This window comes from Aspergillus flavus, chromosome 5, assembly GCF_009017415.1.
Source record: "Aspergillus flavus chromosome 5, complete sequence".
In the NCBI taxonomy this organism is placed as follows: Eukaryota; Fungi; Ascomycota; class Eurotiomycetes; order Eurotiales; family Aspergillaceae; genus Aspergillus; species Aspergillus flavus.
In genome coordinates this window covers 2,670,891-2,685,373 of record NC_092408.1, presented here as the reverse complement: position 1 = coordinate 2,685,373, position 14,483 = coordinate 2,670,891, and the positions used below count along the sequence as shown (strand labels likewise).

The 14,483-nt window shown below is 48.2% G+C and overlaps 6 protein-coding genes and 1 non-coding gene across 7 annotated transcripts; 6 read left to right on the top strand and 1 right to left on the bottom strand.

The window, feature by feature from the left end:
* Window positions 1-62: 62 nt before the first annotated feature.
* On the top strand, window positions 63-2,385 carry F9C07_8667 (putative sodium/solute symporter; the record flags this gene model as incomplete). Its single annotated transcript, XM_041293076.1, has 4 exons — window positions 63-353; window positions 413-674; window positions 738-1,015; window positions 1,075-2,385. The coding sequence occupies 4 exons, from the start codon at window positions 63-65 to the stop codon at window positions 2,383-2,385; spliced, it is 2,142 nt and encodes a 713-aa protein (XP_041147878.1).
* A 601-nt stretch (window positions 2,386-2,986) lies between these two features.
* On the top strand, window positions 2,987-3,657 carry F9C07_8666 (uncharacterized protein; the record flags this gene model as incomplete). Its single annotated transcript, XM_071511808.1, has 4 exons — window positions 2,987-3,007; window positions 3,049-3,393; window positions 3,466-3,518; window positions 3,630-3,657. The coding sequence occupies 4 exons, from the start codon at window positions 2,987-2,989 to the stop codon at window positions 3,655-3,657; spliced, it is 447 nt and encodes a 148-aa protein (XP_071364493.1).
* A 698-nt stretch (window positions 3,658-4,355) lies between these two features.
* On the top strand, window positions 4,356-6,100 carry F9C07_8665 (major facilitator superfamily domain-containing protein; the record flags this gene model as incomplete). The annotated part of the gene is made up of 5 exons (XM_041293075.1): window positions 4,356-4,467; window positions 4,599-4,837; window positions 4,899-4,971; window positions 5,037-5,670; window positions 5,728-6,100. 5 exons carry the CDS (start codon window positions 4,356-4,358, stop codon window positions 6,098-6,100), a joined length of 1,431 nt encoding a protein of 476 aa, XP_041147877.1.
* Window positions 6,101-6,709: 609 nt separating this feature from the next.
* On the top strand, window positions 6,710-7,710 carry F9C07_2164288 (uncharacterized protein). The gene has a single exon (XM_041286451.2). It carries the CDS (start codon window positions 6,728-6,730, stop codon window positions 7,409-7,411), a length of 684 nt encoding a protein of 227 aa, XP_041147876.1. The 5' UTR covers window positions 6,710-6,727; the 3' UTR covers window positions 7,412-7,710.
* Window positions 7,711-7,931: 221 nt separating this feature from the next.
* Window positions 7,932-8,020, bottom strand: F9C07_t187. The gene has a single exon. It is a non-coding gene; the product is annotated as a tRNA-Asp (tRNA).
* A 145-nt stretch (window positions 8,021-8,165) lies between these two features.
* On the top strand, window positions 8,166-12,049 carry F9C07_2285047 (Arabinosidase A). Its single transcript, XM_071510735.1, has 8 exons — window positions 8,166-9,073; window positions 9,163-9,732; window positions 9,787-10,301; window positions 10,333-10,437; window positions 10,496-10,605; window positions 10,656-10,807; window positions 10,858-11,349; window positions 11,409-12,049. The coding sequence occupies exons 2-8, from the start codon at window positions 9,589-9,591 to the stop codon at window positions 11,799-11,801; spliced, it is 1,911 nt and encodes a 636-aa protein (XP_071364492.1). The 5' UTR covers window positions 8,166-9,073; window positions 9,163-9,588; the 3' UTR covers window positions 11,802-12,049.
* A 590-nt stretch (window positions 12,050-12,639) lies between these two features.
* Window positions 12,640-14,375, top strand: F9C07_2285046 (uncharacterized protein). Its single transcript, XM_041293062.2, has 3 exons — window positions 12,640-13,307; window positions 13,365-13,859; window positions 13,929-14,375. Exons 1-3 carry the CDS (start codon window positions 13,038-13,040, stop codon window positions 14,073-14,075), a joined length of 912 nt encoding a protein of 303 aa, XP_041147874.2. The 5' UTR covers window positions 12,640-13,037; the 3' UTR covers window positions 14,076-14,375.
* Window positions 14,376-14,483: the final 108 nt, after the last annotated feature.

Genomic DNA, 14,483 nt, shown 5'->3' with positions numbered 1-14,483 from the left:
TCGACATTGTTTCACCAATGTCCTCTCTCTTCCTACTACATTCCTGATCATTCCATACCATCATGACTGTAGCGACATTAGGTGTTGCGGGGATAGACTTGATCCCGCAAGGCACAGCCTATGGCTTGCTTATAGGGCTGGGTGTGCTTTTTTGCGGGGTGATTCTGGTCGCGATCAAAGTCCAGAAGGCCTATCTTTCCGAAGACTCGGCCACTTCGGAGATGTTCATGGTAGCGAATAGATCAGTAGGGACAGGATTAACAGCGTCAGCGGTGTTTTCCTCATGGATGTGGATCAACGAAACGGTGTTGTCCGCGGCCATGTGCTATCGCTACGGTCTGGCAGTTCCTCTGGTAAACTCATGATCTTCCTTCAGGCTTCCACTAAGTCAATAATGCTAACAAGATTATAGTGGTGGGGATCTGGGCTTTGTTTCCAGATTGCATTGATGGCCGCATTGGGTGTCATGGCGAAGATCCGAGTGCCCTACGCCCATACATCGCTTGAAATTATCAAGATGCGATATGGCTGGATCGGGCACCTCGTCTTTATCGTGCTGAATCTCACCAACAATGTTTTCGGATGTGCATCCATGATTCTGACAGGCTCGCAACTGATTTATGGAGTGTCCGGCATGCATTTCGTCGCAGCTACTATTCTTATCCCGCTTGGAGGTAAGTTGGGGTTATTTCAGTAGCTCATGAAAGTTGAAGTGCAGTTTACCAACCACCCTATAGTGGTTCTGTACACCGCAGTCGGAGGTCTCAAGGCGACATTTCTTACGGATTTCCTTCACACGACTGTTGCTTTGATCCTCATCATCTATTTTACCTTGTCGGTTCTGACCCATCCCGCAGTGGGTGGACTTGGGGGTCTCTATGACAAGGTGGTGGCCACAGCGAGCGAGAACTATATCTCCGGGAACTTTGAAGGATCACTCCTTACGATGAAGTCAAAAGATGCCATTATCTGGGGACTGGTGTTGAAATTCGGCAACCTGGCTCTTGTTGTCATGGTATGGTTCAGACGACGCAGAAGTACAAAAATGGGGCTATGCTAACATATGGTCAATAGGATACAGCATTCTGGCAAAAGTCCTTTGCCAGCGAGGTTAATTCAACTGTGCCAGCCTACAACCTAGCGGCGGTAGCTGTGTTCGGCATCCCATGGGGTCTGGGAACAGTTATTGGACTGTCCGCACGCGCTTTGCATAACACGCCTATTTTCCCTACCTACCCAGGCCCGCTTACCAGTGCCGAGGTAAATGCCGGTATGGTCATGCCATATCTAGTCAAGGCTCTGATAGGCGACTCAGGCATTGTCGCCTTCTTCATCCTGCTATTCATGGCTTTGACAAGTACAGTTTCTTCCTCAATGATTGCGGTCAGCAGTATCCTCTCATTTGATCTCTACAAAACATACTTCAATCCAAAGGCGTCAGACAAAAGGCTGCTTCATGTAAGTCACATTTCGGTCGTTTTCCACGCCGTCTTCATCACCGGCATCTCGATTGCTCTGAACTACGGCGGTGCAAATATGACCTGGATTGGCTATTTCCGGCCTATCCTCTCCTGCCCGGGAATTATTCCTCTGGCTCTCACACTCTTCTGGTCTGGCCAAACCCGCTTAGCAGCAATTGTTTCGCCCGTTCTGGGCTTCTTTACCGGTCTTGCTATCTGGCTTGCCAGCGCAAAGTCATTGTACGGTGCTGTCAACATGACCACCACTGGCGAGGGCTTACCGGCCTTGTACGGTGCCATTGGATCCTTTTTTTCCCCAGCCCTCTACTCCGTCATCATCTCCCTCTACAAGCCCTACAAGTTCGATTGGCGCGAGTTCCTCCGCATCGAGCTCGCAGACGAGGCACAACTCCATGCCTCCGACCCATCCATCACAACAACCTCTCAAGAAAACCAGTCGAGCGAAAAAGCCATCGAACAATCAACCAGCCCTACCCCCGAATCTCCCCCATCCGAAACAGCTTCCACCAACGACCCAGAGCGAATCGGCGCAGACGAAAAGGTCATGACCGTTTCAGCAACACCAGCTATTGCCTCACCAACACAACTAAGTCTAGACGATATCCGTCACCCTTTCAGTGACGAGACGTTGAAAGAGCTATATCGCTGGTCGCGGATCGCGTGGGCCATCTTCGTGGTCCTTGTTCTTATCACGTTTATCCTCTGGCCTATGCCGCTTTACCGGAACTATATCTTCACGAAGTCTTTCTTCTCCGGGTGGGTTACTGTTGCTATTATTTGGCAGTTCTTTGCTTTCTTGGCGGTTGTTGTGTATCCGCTTTATGATGGGCGGTTTGAGATCGAGAAGGGTGTGAAGGGGATTTGGAAAACGGCGAATGATTATCTTGCGAAGAGAAGATCTTGAATGTTTTTCTTGATTGATTACGTTGGAGTTGTGCTAATAGAAAGGGGAGAAGTTTAGAGTGAGAGACGGGCGTGCTATTTATATTGATAATAGATCAGGATAGAACAAGGCAAGACATTAGGCTTTATGGAAACCCGCATATTTTCTATTATCATGTCTATCTATAGTGCTTTAATTAAGACTATAATAGCTAGAATTATGCTTAAGTCCATATTTACATTGCTTCGCCTTTGTGATAAGTCGGATTTATAAACATTAGCCGATGCCTCTTCTCCAGACATTGAATATGTAGATAGCATAGAAAGCTATGTATTTGCTGGTATTGAAGACGTACTGTAGTTACAAGTTCTAGGCCTCATGCAGCTGTAGTGTGGTAAAAACACAGAGTATTTCAGTGTCAAAACAGGACAAAGTGGACGCGTGAGGCGTGAATTAAGCTCATATAGGATGAGTGTGCGATGCCTTAGGACCCCATAGTCGCGTTTCCTATTGAACAAGAAAAAAACAACTCAACATATCAGTTATCATAATGGCCAAGGAAAAGTCCATAACCCACAGAACCAGACGTAATGACATCTTCATGAGCATCAAGCCCGAACATATGCACAATATCGCGACTGGTGTAAAGAACCACGAATACCGCCGCTACCTCCTCCCATCCAGCGTTCGTCGCATCTGGTTCTACACGTCGTCACCCGTATCTCTCATGGTAAAGTCCCTGGTGAAGTCCCAGAGAACGGCGGTATTGGTAATGAGGACTTCAATGCGGGGGAAAAGGTCTCGAAATACGGCTATGAGATACTTGATCTGTGGAAGTTGAGGGAGGGAATCAGCCTGGAATCAGCCATCTCAAAGGGGTTTTTGAAGGGTGCGCCCCAAAAATATTGTTGGGTTCCAGTGGCTCTCCTAGAGAGCTGTCCACTGGACAGACAAGATCATATCATCTCAAGTGTACCCGAAGAACGCCCTGTTGAAAAGAAAAAGCAACATGATCCAGAAGAACCCAAGGTAATGAACCACTATGGTTCACCACCCTTCGTACCTCCACAGTAACATGACAGAGTCTGGTAATGTATCCAGCTTCCCATGCATAGTTCTCCAAGCGCGTCCACATGTGGGGGCGTCTGTTCTAGGTAAGCGCAAGTACGAGGCTCTTGGTGTATCACTCGGGCAAAGAAGTTAGGAAGCCCTTTCCTATACCTATTTCAGGTGAGGGGATCGACGCTATCTCTGACTCGTTTTAGTCCGCCGATTGTGTCCGTAGGGGACTAAAACCCTCTTGTTCTCCGTTTGGTTGAAATTTTACGTCTTGGCGTGAACTTGAGTCTAGAGCTGAGTCCGAGGCTCAACTCAATGTTGATAGTGAATCTTTACCTTGGTCCAGTCCCAGCAATGATTCTGAGGGCGCTGATACTTCTCCACGGCAGATGACAGTTCGTTGGATGATTAAAGTCCTTCTAGAAGGTCATAGTTCTTGCTGATAGGGCAATGCCCTTATCCACACGTGCCGTCAACCCATCCGATCGCGCAGAATATAAGAACATCCATAGCCCATTAGTCGGGGAACCATCGAATAAAATGCCCAGAAAGGAAATAAAATACAAAAGGAAATGACTCACGAGTCACGATCCAGGGCAGGCCCAGGCGTATCCATCAGAAAACAACGACTAAGCCTGTGCAGAAGCGAACTGATTGGCTTGTTGAAAAGAAAGTTGGGGGAGCCGAATGGGGGCTCCTCATCGCTTAATTGCCAGCGCCGGCAATTGCGTCCAACGGCCTCACACCAAGTGGGTATTCATGACACATAGTATCAATCTGCGCCTTAATGTCTTCTTATCGCAGAGCGCTCGTCGCGATCACGACATCGGAGTGGGGCGCTGGCAATTGCTGAGGATAAGCCTGTCTGCATACTAAATATCGACTCCGATCGCCATTGCCATGTCGCTGTCAGAGTTCTCTGGGTTGTGACCATGGCTGAGCTTTGGGAGACGTTGCACCGCTGGTATCGCGGGACCCTGTATCAGGCTATTGCCTTGGGTCTGATCAGCTTTACTCAGCCCGGTATTTGGGATGCATTGAACGGTTAGTTTCTTATCGCTATCGGAAGGAAAAAAAAAAAAAAAGAAAAGAAAAGAAAAGAAAAGAAAAAAAAAAAAAGAAAGAAAGAAAAAGAGGGAAGAGAAGGGGGTATACAGAAACTGATCTTGCGATAGGACTGGGAGCTGGTGGTCTAGCGACCCCGTATTTCGTCAATGCCTCCAATGTCATCACGTATGTGATCATGATCGTGACATGTCCGTTATTCGCGATCGCCGGAAACAGATTCAGCCTGAAGTGGGTGCTGGTCGCCGGTACTATCGGCTATGTGCCCTATTTCGCGGCATTGTATTGCAATAGTGTTTACGGAACCCAATGGTTTTTGCTCCTTGGGTCGGTGACTTGTGGTTTCTCGGTATGCTACTAGATCGTTCTGGCTGGTTAGAGGAGAAGTATAAATGCTAATTCGTATGTAGGCAGCCGCACTATGGGTCTCGGAGGCTGCTATTGCTGTCGGTTACCCCGAGCCTGAAAACCGCGGTACCTACAGTAAGTGCTATCTCTCTATAATCGCGACTTCCAGCAAGACACACAGTTGCTCACTAGGCTGATAGTCGGTATCTGGATGGCCCTGAACAAGCTCGGATCGGTCATTGGAAACGCTGTTCAACTCGCGCTCAACATAGACGCATCCAGCAAGGGCAGTATCAGCCCTAAGACGTACCTCGTTCTCATCGGCCTCAGTTGCGGCGGTCTCCCTCTCGCGTTAACCGTCGCTCCCGCGCACAAGCTGATCCGCAAAGACGGAACCAAACCGACCTTCAGCTCCGACGAAAATCGTATCTCACTCAAGGAAGGACTGAAGGGGTTTTGGAGAGCGACAAAGCAGAAGTACATGCTGCTTCTGATTCCGATCTTCATGACTGTGCGGTGGAGTCAAACATACCAGGGAAACTATCTGACGGAGTACTTCTCGGTCCGAGGCCGGACACTCGCGGGATTTGTCCAAACCTTGGTTGGGATTGTCGCTACGGTGCTTTGGGGCTGGCTGTTGGATTCGAATAAGATCTTCAGAACGAGGCGGGGAACGGCGCTTGCTGGTTGGCTGACGATGGTCGCTGTGTTTATCCCGCAATGGGTCTTGAATTTTGTCATGCAGACGGACCTGCAGAAGCAAAGTCCTACCCCATCCTTGGATATCTATGACCCGGGATACGGAAAGGCGATCGCCGCGTATTGTCTATTTGGGTATGTGCATCTTCTTGTGGAGTCAGGGACTCTTTACTAACGTACTGGATGGTTTAGCGTCGGAAGCCAAGCATCAGTGGTATGGACATACTGGATTCTGGGAACATATGATATCCACGTCGATGTCCTCGCATACACCACCGGAATTCTTCGATCATTCGAGAGTCTAGGCTTTGCCATCGCATTCGGCATTGGCGCCAGCTCAAACGTCTCCCTCATGGCTAACCTGATCGTCGCCTTCGTGGTGTTCTGGCTCAGCGTACCGTTCACCACGTATGCCTCCTGCCTAGTGAGGGAGCCAAATCCGGCTTCAGCAGATCCCATCAACAAGGACATACAAGACGATCCTGAAAGAGATTTGCCGCCGAAATTGCCGCAAATACAGGAGCATGCAGATGATCTGGACTATCATCCAGAATCACGCGCCTGATGAACCTTGAGTGACTTGACATTAACATTTCACATTCAACATGTATTCTTACGACTTAGTTAATGATAGAGGCCCCAACTACTAATTATTAGAATAATACAAGGGAAATATCTTTCTCTGTATGTTTTATTTTCACTATATCGTGACAAATATGATCCTAGATAAAACATGAGAAACGGACGTTTCGCACAGTGACCTATTAGTGCTTCAATTTGAGAGGATATTTCTGAAAATTGCAGCCTTGCACCTTTCAGGAAGATGATCTGGAGGTTATTGTCTATTAGTCTATATTGTCAAGCGGATACTTAAGTTCTCATGGTGATATAACAGGATGGGAATTGATACACATATCTGTTATTTGGACAGGGTAGACGTGAAAGTCTTTCTTGTGCAACCCTACTTTTGTTCATGCTATTCAGAGCTCGCGTGCCATATAAATACTAGGTAACAATGTAGTTGTTGAAAGGCACATCATCACAAACCTATCGCCTGGGAAACATCTTCACTATGGCTATGCCATGTCCACATCCGCTGGCAGCTAGGGCCAACCCTTTTCCACATTCTCAGCAGCATCTGTTAACACCTGAACTTTATGAACAACCACTCATTCCTCGCAGAAGAATAACCATGGAGCAGGAAAATGAGCCACACATGATCTTTCACCTGATCGAGATTCTTGGGCAAATCCTCTTGGAAACACATACACGAACCCTGTTAACCTCCGCTCAGCTCGTGTGTCACAAATGGCACAAGGTCATCAAGTGGTCGCCTCGTATCCAGAGCGCGCTCTTCTTCAACCCGTCCATGAACCTGCATCATCCAAGGATCAAGAACCCATTTGTTAGTGAAATTCTTTTCCAGTTCGCTGCACACACGGCGGAACCTTGTTTGCTTCGTCTAGAGGCCAGCTGGCGCAGGATGCTGCCACAGCAGCCGCCCGTGTCGTTTATCAAAATACGCCACGCGCGCTCAGAGGACGAAAATGACGTGGTGGAGACTACGCCGGTTGAGGAATTACGGATGCAACATCTTGCCGATGCGATGGGATCTTATGAGGCCAGAGTACTCTACGGCATACGGAAGTTCTCTTCTACCGTTTTACATCGCCCAGTATACCCTGTAATCTTGCTCAATGACGGGTCGGTTTCTGATGCAGGTGAAAAGTGTGACTTGATGGTGTATGATCCTGAATACAATCCTCGCCAATTATCCTGGGTCGAAGGTGAGCCAGTGAGTGTAATGGACATGCTGTTCGAGCAGCTGGAGGGCTGTTATTCTACGATTAGGCGTGATCCTCGGCGGTGGTGGTGATCATGATTCATGATTCTATTTGTTGTGAGGTTTCTTTTGTTCTTTTTCCTTTTTCTCTTGAGAGAGATGAAAATGGAATGCAAGATAGTTTGTGTGGACCGTGTGACTACTATGCATTGTTGTTCTATGAATCTCTTTGGTATGTGAGCTTTGCTTTGACCATATCCTCCTATTCTAATGTATGAAGCGTCCATACTAGCGGGGTGTATGTCTAGTAACAGTTATTCATGAGTTATACAGAGGAAACTGATTAGCTCCCAGCAGTAGAAAAGAAATTGCCAAGACGGATGTGATGCTCCACGACAAAGGTCGTGAGAAGACATAGAGTAGATAAAGAGGTGTTAGACTATTTATATAGTACCTTAAAGTGACAAGTGCATATGCTCTGTCCCTTTATCAAAAAAAAAAAACCAGAAAGTCATGGCGAAAGAAGAAAAGGACAAGGCAAAATATACATACAGGAAGTGGTATATAGCTGGCAACTTATATTATATGGTAGTCGAACCAAAAGAAAAAAAATCTCCCCGACTGGGAGTCGAACCCAGGTCTCCCGCGCTTGTTCTCGTATGAGATGACAAGCGGAAATCATGACCGTTAGACCATCGAGGACTTGTTGAAAGTCAGTGTCTTATTTTGAAATATATTACAAAAACAATAAAGAACAAAGAGTTCCTCAGGCAACCCTTGGCCGTCCTCTGCGCTCATCTACTGAACAATGATCTGACACCTATTCATAATTCATTACAAAATTATCGTATCACTGCCATCAAGTACTCTATATCCGCTATTTATGCTACTTTAGATTTGATATAAAGTCAACCAGTAGTTATTAATGATGTGCAGCACCTGGGACCAATATATATCTTTGTACATCGTTCGCGAATGATATGTGTTACTTCTCTCTGGAGCTGACAGCCCATACTAACCCAGCAGGATCCTAAAGTCTCGTTAGCATGCTAATAAGTTTCCCCAGGGATGCGCCACGCGAAGTTCGCCTTCCACTGATACCGCATGCAACATGTTGCAGGCCCTGCACGATGGCTTTGATGCCTGTCGCTCCCCTCTTTCACCCCGGACTCGGCTAGCTAATAGCCACGAGAAATACAGATTGACCAATTAAGACACTTCAGTGTAGGTTCAGTTCCTGCATAACGTCAGCCAACATGCGCTTTTCAATAGCCGAGCGAGACTCTCAAGACACGCGACTCGTAGTTCCGCGAGATGATCGACAGGGTACCCCGTCCCCGCCGGGGTTTTGCCCTGAGCGTCGCCCTGCAGAACCCATGCGGAGACGAACAAAGAGGGGGAATGCAAAACCGACATCATCGTGCATGGACTCAGGAACTAATGATATTATTCTCCGGCCCTAAGCTGTGACCATTTTTGGTCCGAAAGGGGCCGAGCCAATCGCCTGTGGGTTGTGCCAAGATCGGTGCTTTGCTTCATATGATCTGTGGTCGCGATAGTGGAGTACCACAGAATTGACTTGATGCCTGATATTTTCATCATCTTGGAGACCCTTGGAGTACCTTATGCGGCCCACCCGACGCCTTCTCAATACAAGAAATTGCTGGGCAGTGGTATAATGGCAGCCATAAAGCTTGGTTCGTCCTAAGAAATTAGGGTGGCGGTGGGCGCGAGGTTCCTTGTACCACAGAGGGTGTAAGTTATGTTTCTCCGAGGTTTTACAGTGGTACCTGGCTCTGGAATCTTTAGGTACCTGAAATAACTCGTTGTCTCACTGTAAATAGACAAAGATCGACATGTCGTATGGTCCACTATACGTAGTCCATCCAGGAGCTATTGATATACCTGGGATACGATCCGGATACGGCGATGGGCTATGCTGAGAAACTAGAGGGCCCAAAGGGTTGCTAAAACAGGTATTGTGACTGAGACTTCAGAGCGCGATAGCCTTGGCTGTCATTGTAGAATGCCGCACTGCATGCTTCTGTGTGGGTATCGCACACCACAGTATGATCGGGCACTCCGCATTCTCCATACTCTCTCCACTCTCGGTTGAATGCCCTTTTCACTCCCGCACGGCATCCTGCCTTGTTCTCCAGTTTTCGACACCCGAGGACGGTTAATTATCTCTTCAAGCGCGAATATAAAATCATGGAGTATGACCGTCTAATGATGCTCCCAGTCTCAGGTATCACATCAGAAATTGCAAAATGGTGGCGTTATCAACTCTTTCGGGGCTCAGTGCCCTTCCCTTTCTGTTTTCTCTGGTTCAGAATGTGTATGGTGTTTCTCTTGAAGTTTCCACAGAGAAAGGAAACTCGTCTAGCCCTATCTTGTATGGCTTCATGTTCGAAGTATGCGACCCTGGCACACCGGACAGTGGACCTCATAACTAATAGAAAAATCAGGATATCAACCACTCTGGGGACGGAGGTATTTACGGACAGTTGCTGCGCAATAATGGCCTGCAGGGAAGCAAGCCTGGCCTAACTGCGTGGGCTGCCGTTGGCGATGCCACCATCGCCGTTGACGCACAGAATCCCTTGACCGAGGCGATCCCGCATAGTTTGAAGCTCGACGTCAAACAGGGTGCTTCCGGTGCTGTTGGATTCACCAACGAAGGTTACTGGGGAGTCCCGGTAGATGGAAGCGAGTTCTTGAACACGTTCTGGATCAAGGGCAACTTCTCCGGCGACATCACGGTTCGACTGGTGGGCAACAACACTGGTACCGAGTATGGCTCGACGAAGATCTCGCAATCCTCGAACTCAAGCAACTTCACCAAAGTTTTGGCAAAGATTCCTACCAAGAAGGCTCCTGATGGTGCTGTTCTCTATGAGCTCACCGTTGACGGAGCGTCGGTTGGTGGTTCCTCATTGAACTTTGGGCTCTTTGAGCTTTTCCCTCAGACTTACAAGTCACGGTTAGTATGAGCTTTCCTGTACCGAGATGAGTGGTACTGACATCGTTTGTAGGTCTAATGGGCTCAAGCCTCAGGTGGCTCAGCCATTGGCAGACATGAAGGGATCTTTCTTGCGATTCCCTGGAGGTAACAATCTGTGAGTCTTCATATTCCTGGATCAGGTACTCTGGATGGACACGAACTGACAGATCCAGTGAGGGAGCAAGCGAAGCCAGGAGATGGAAGTGGAATGAAACGATCGGTCCCGTGGAAAACCGTCCCGGACGCCAAGGCGACTGGTCATACTACAACACAGACGGGCTGGGTAAGTGCACCTCAAATATGCTACTAGACCGAACCTAACCGGCTAATTAGGCCTTGATGAGTACTTTTACTGGTGCGAGGATATGGGGCTTACCCCTGTCCTGGGTGTTTGGGCTGGCTTTGCTTTGGAGTCCGGTGGCAACACACCGATCACTGGCGACGCCCTGAAGCCTTACATCGATGATGTACTGAATGAGCTTGAGGTACTCCGTCTACCCCACTGCGTCCAGGAACAGCACTGACAGGATCATAGTACGTTCTTGGTGACGCAAGCACGAAATATGGCTCCCTTCGTGCATCGTACGGGCGCAAGGAACCCTGGAAACTTACCATGGTGGAGATCGGTAATGAGGACATGCTAGGCGGCGGTTGTGAATCCTATGTGGAGCGCTTCACGGCTTTTTACGATGCGATCCACGCTGCCTATCCGGATCTTACCATCATCGCTAGCACCGACCAATCATCATGTCTTCCCAGTAAGCTGCCAGAAGGCGCTTGGGTCGACTACCATAACTACAATACCGCCGATAACCTCGTGAAGCAATTCAGTCAATTCGATAACAAGGATCGATCCGTCCCGTACTTCATCGGGGAGTATTCGTGCCAGCAGGACAACGCGTGGCCCTTCATGCAGGGATCCGTTGCTGAGGCCGTGTACATGATCGGTATTGAGAGGAACAGCGATGTGGTTAAGATGGCGGCATATGCCCCTCTTTTGCAACTGGTGAACTCTACCCAATGGACGGTATCTCAATAGCACCCACGGAAACAAAAGGGTAAAATGGAAAGCTGACTTGACTATAGCCGAACCTCATTGCCTTCACACAGAACCCCAGCACGGTCATTGAAACTACCAGCTACTATGTGCAGCAGATGTTCTCTGTGAACCGTGGAGACACTATCCACAACGTGACGTCTGATTCTGCCTTTGGGCCTGTTTACTGGGTTGCCTCCAGTGCTGACGACAAGTATTACGTGAAATTGGCCAACTACGGAGCTGATACCCAGGAGATCACCGTTACCATCTCCGGGAAGACGGGCGGCAAATTGACAGTTCTTGCCGACAGTGACCCGAAGGCGTTCAATTCTGATACCCAGACTCTGGTTACACCCAGTGAGTCGGATGTGAAGGCGACGAATGGCAAGTTCACTTTCACGCTGCCGGCTTGGTCGGTGGGTGTTCTTGCTGCTCATTGAGTATGGTTGCAAATGGAATAAACAGTATATCTGAATGTTAAACCTTTCCTTTTGCATGTCTCGTATTTCGTTTAAACCTTGACCTATGTTATTACCCTAGGGCCTATTTTATGCTCGGCTATATTGGGTCGGCTTACAAACCAAAACAGGTATATCCACCGAACCCAAGTTGAACTCCACGTACGGCAAGTTTCCAGACAATATAAAATATTACCAAGGTTGGTAGATCACCTACCAATAATATTAGCCCCCCCCCCTTTTTTTTTTTTTTTTTTTTTTGTGGAATATCATCTAGTTCGATTCCGACCGCTTTTATACTTTAAGGCTTAAGCCAGCAGTACGGAGTACTTTACCGCTTTTGAACTTCAATTTCCAGACCCTGTGGTCCCTAAGTTTAGACCTTGCTACTGTTAACCCTAGGCGCTGTAGCCCCTAAGCTTAGGGCCTAATCTCCAGGTCTACACCCCCACCACCATCAGCACTACTACTGCTGCTGCTACTACTATAATAGTGATTTTTAATATGATTCAGTTGAGGTATAAGCTCAAGAATCAAGATCGTAGTAAACATGCCATAAGATTTTAAAATAGTATTCCCCATGGTTTTACTAGAACTTAAAACTAGGAGTGTGTGGCAGTCGTGGCCGAAGGTAAAACGGTGAGATTTCGGTAAAATTGCTCGCGAGGTACTGTCCGACTTAGGCCACTGTATCAACGTCCTCACTACTTCGTAGTGACCATCCTAAGTTCAATGATTCTAAGCCAGGTTAGTGTATTCGTAAGGAATACGACGCACAGCCCACCAGTTCGATCAACCGGGCTAGCGGGTAAGAAACGGACGAGATTGACGGAAGAAATTCTCGTCAAAGCACGGCCGCTATCCCTCTTGAGAGTAAATTATCCGTGGCTAAGGCTAATATTGGGACGCGGCATTTCATCCGTATAGTATGGATCGACCCCAGTTTTTCCCCAGATTATCGCGGACGCCCTATTCATGAAGTGTGGATAATGCGGGGGATGAACCGCACGCCGTTGGTGTCCAACGCAGGTCCTCTTTAGCAATATTTTCTGAAGAATACGAAAAATATAATTACCTGGAAGCCCCCAGCTTCTTATTTTATGTCAGAGGAAATTAATTACACTCGTGAGCCTGCTTCATCGGAATGCCGAGGGGGAGGGAGGGCTTTAGCAGTCTGTTGCCGTTAAAGAATTCGTCTGGCAGAGTACAAGCAAAGCAATGGATACCCACCCCTCATCTGGTACCTCTGCAGAGGCCGCCAGCTATTATGAGTTAAGCTGGTCGATTCTAAGCAGCATTGGTCTGTTCACAACACTCCTGAGTATCTGGGCCATGCTCATCACACGGCCCAGTCCCTTGAGCTTCATCCCCATCATCGTTTCCGCAGCTGGTGCCGTGGCCAACGGACTCTGTTACTTTTCCTTCTACACATCATATCCTACGGGGGACCGAGCAGCCGCCAGTGCCATTGCTGATATTCTCTGGCTGGTGAGCCCATCACTCGGTCAACTCTGGCAACCGGATGCCTTACTAACCAGACATTAGGTCCAAGAAGCCGGCCTTTCATTTTACAGTTACCAAATACTACTACACACTCTCCGTGACTCGACCCGGATAATCTTCCTTTCCCTTTTCTGGTTTTTCATGGTTGCCATTGGCGCCATCCGAATGACTATACTCGCCAGCAGAGTCCTCGAAATCACTCAAGAAGGCGTGTCCTCGCATTCCACCGGCCCATTACAACACCGAATCGACTACCTGCACGTCGGCTACTTCGCTTCTATCGCATTGGTCGAAACGTGCAGCTCTTTCTTTCTCATTCGCCTCCTGCACAAGGCATACCGTGCCTCTCCTAAACTTTCCTGCACGAGACTAGTCTTCCGGCATATGCTCCGCACCACTGAGATGCGCGTCGCTAGCCTCTGCGTGATCGGTATCACCCGCGCAGTCACATATTCGTTGCAAGTCACATCGCAAACAGCCACGACGGTGGCAGGTCAATTTGATCGGTTTGCGTATACGATGGAATGCTTGTTTCCGCTGGTTATGGTGTAAGTTTTCTTATCTCTTCTTGTACAGTGCGAGAAGCTTATACTGCGTAGAACGGACATTCTCGCTTCAAAGAAGTTCCATATTGGTGATCGGAACACCATGACAACCATGGAGGCGTCACCGATTGCACCTTATCGGGATCTCGGGAGTCCCGTGAATAATAATAGCCCGAGGGATTTGGAGCGGCCGCGGTCACCATTTTAAACTCTGTTTGGAATGGTTTCACTTAACTCGATGACTGTGGCTATATACTGTGTTGTCGAGCCTATGACAGACAGCTTTACGATATGGTACCCCGTTTGTATTGAGTCGTAGTTCTGCCCACATCTCTCATGGGTTGGCATTTTGGCGCATATTAAACTTTGCCTACAAAAAGTGCTCTCAGTTAAACTCTTGTCGGAATCCAATGTGTTAAACCTTGAATCTAGTAGACTTGTCTGACAATCGTAGACGACTCTTTAACCAAGATGGCTATCTGCCACCCCTGACCGCCTATTAAATCTGTCTGACTCAAAATGCCAACGGAACAAATGTTTATCCGACGGTTTTCCCCCACCTAAAGAAAACCATCCCACCAGCGCCAGCGCCGCCTTTCCCTTTTCCTGCGCATCT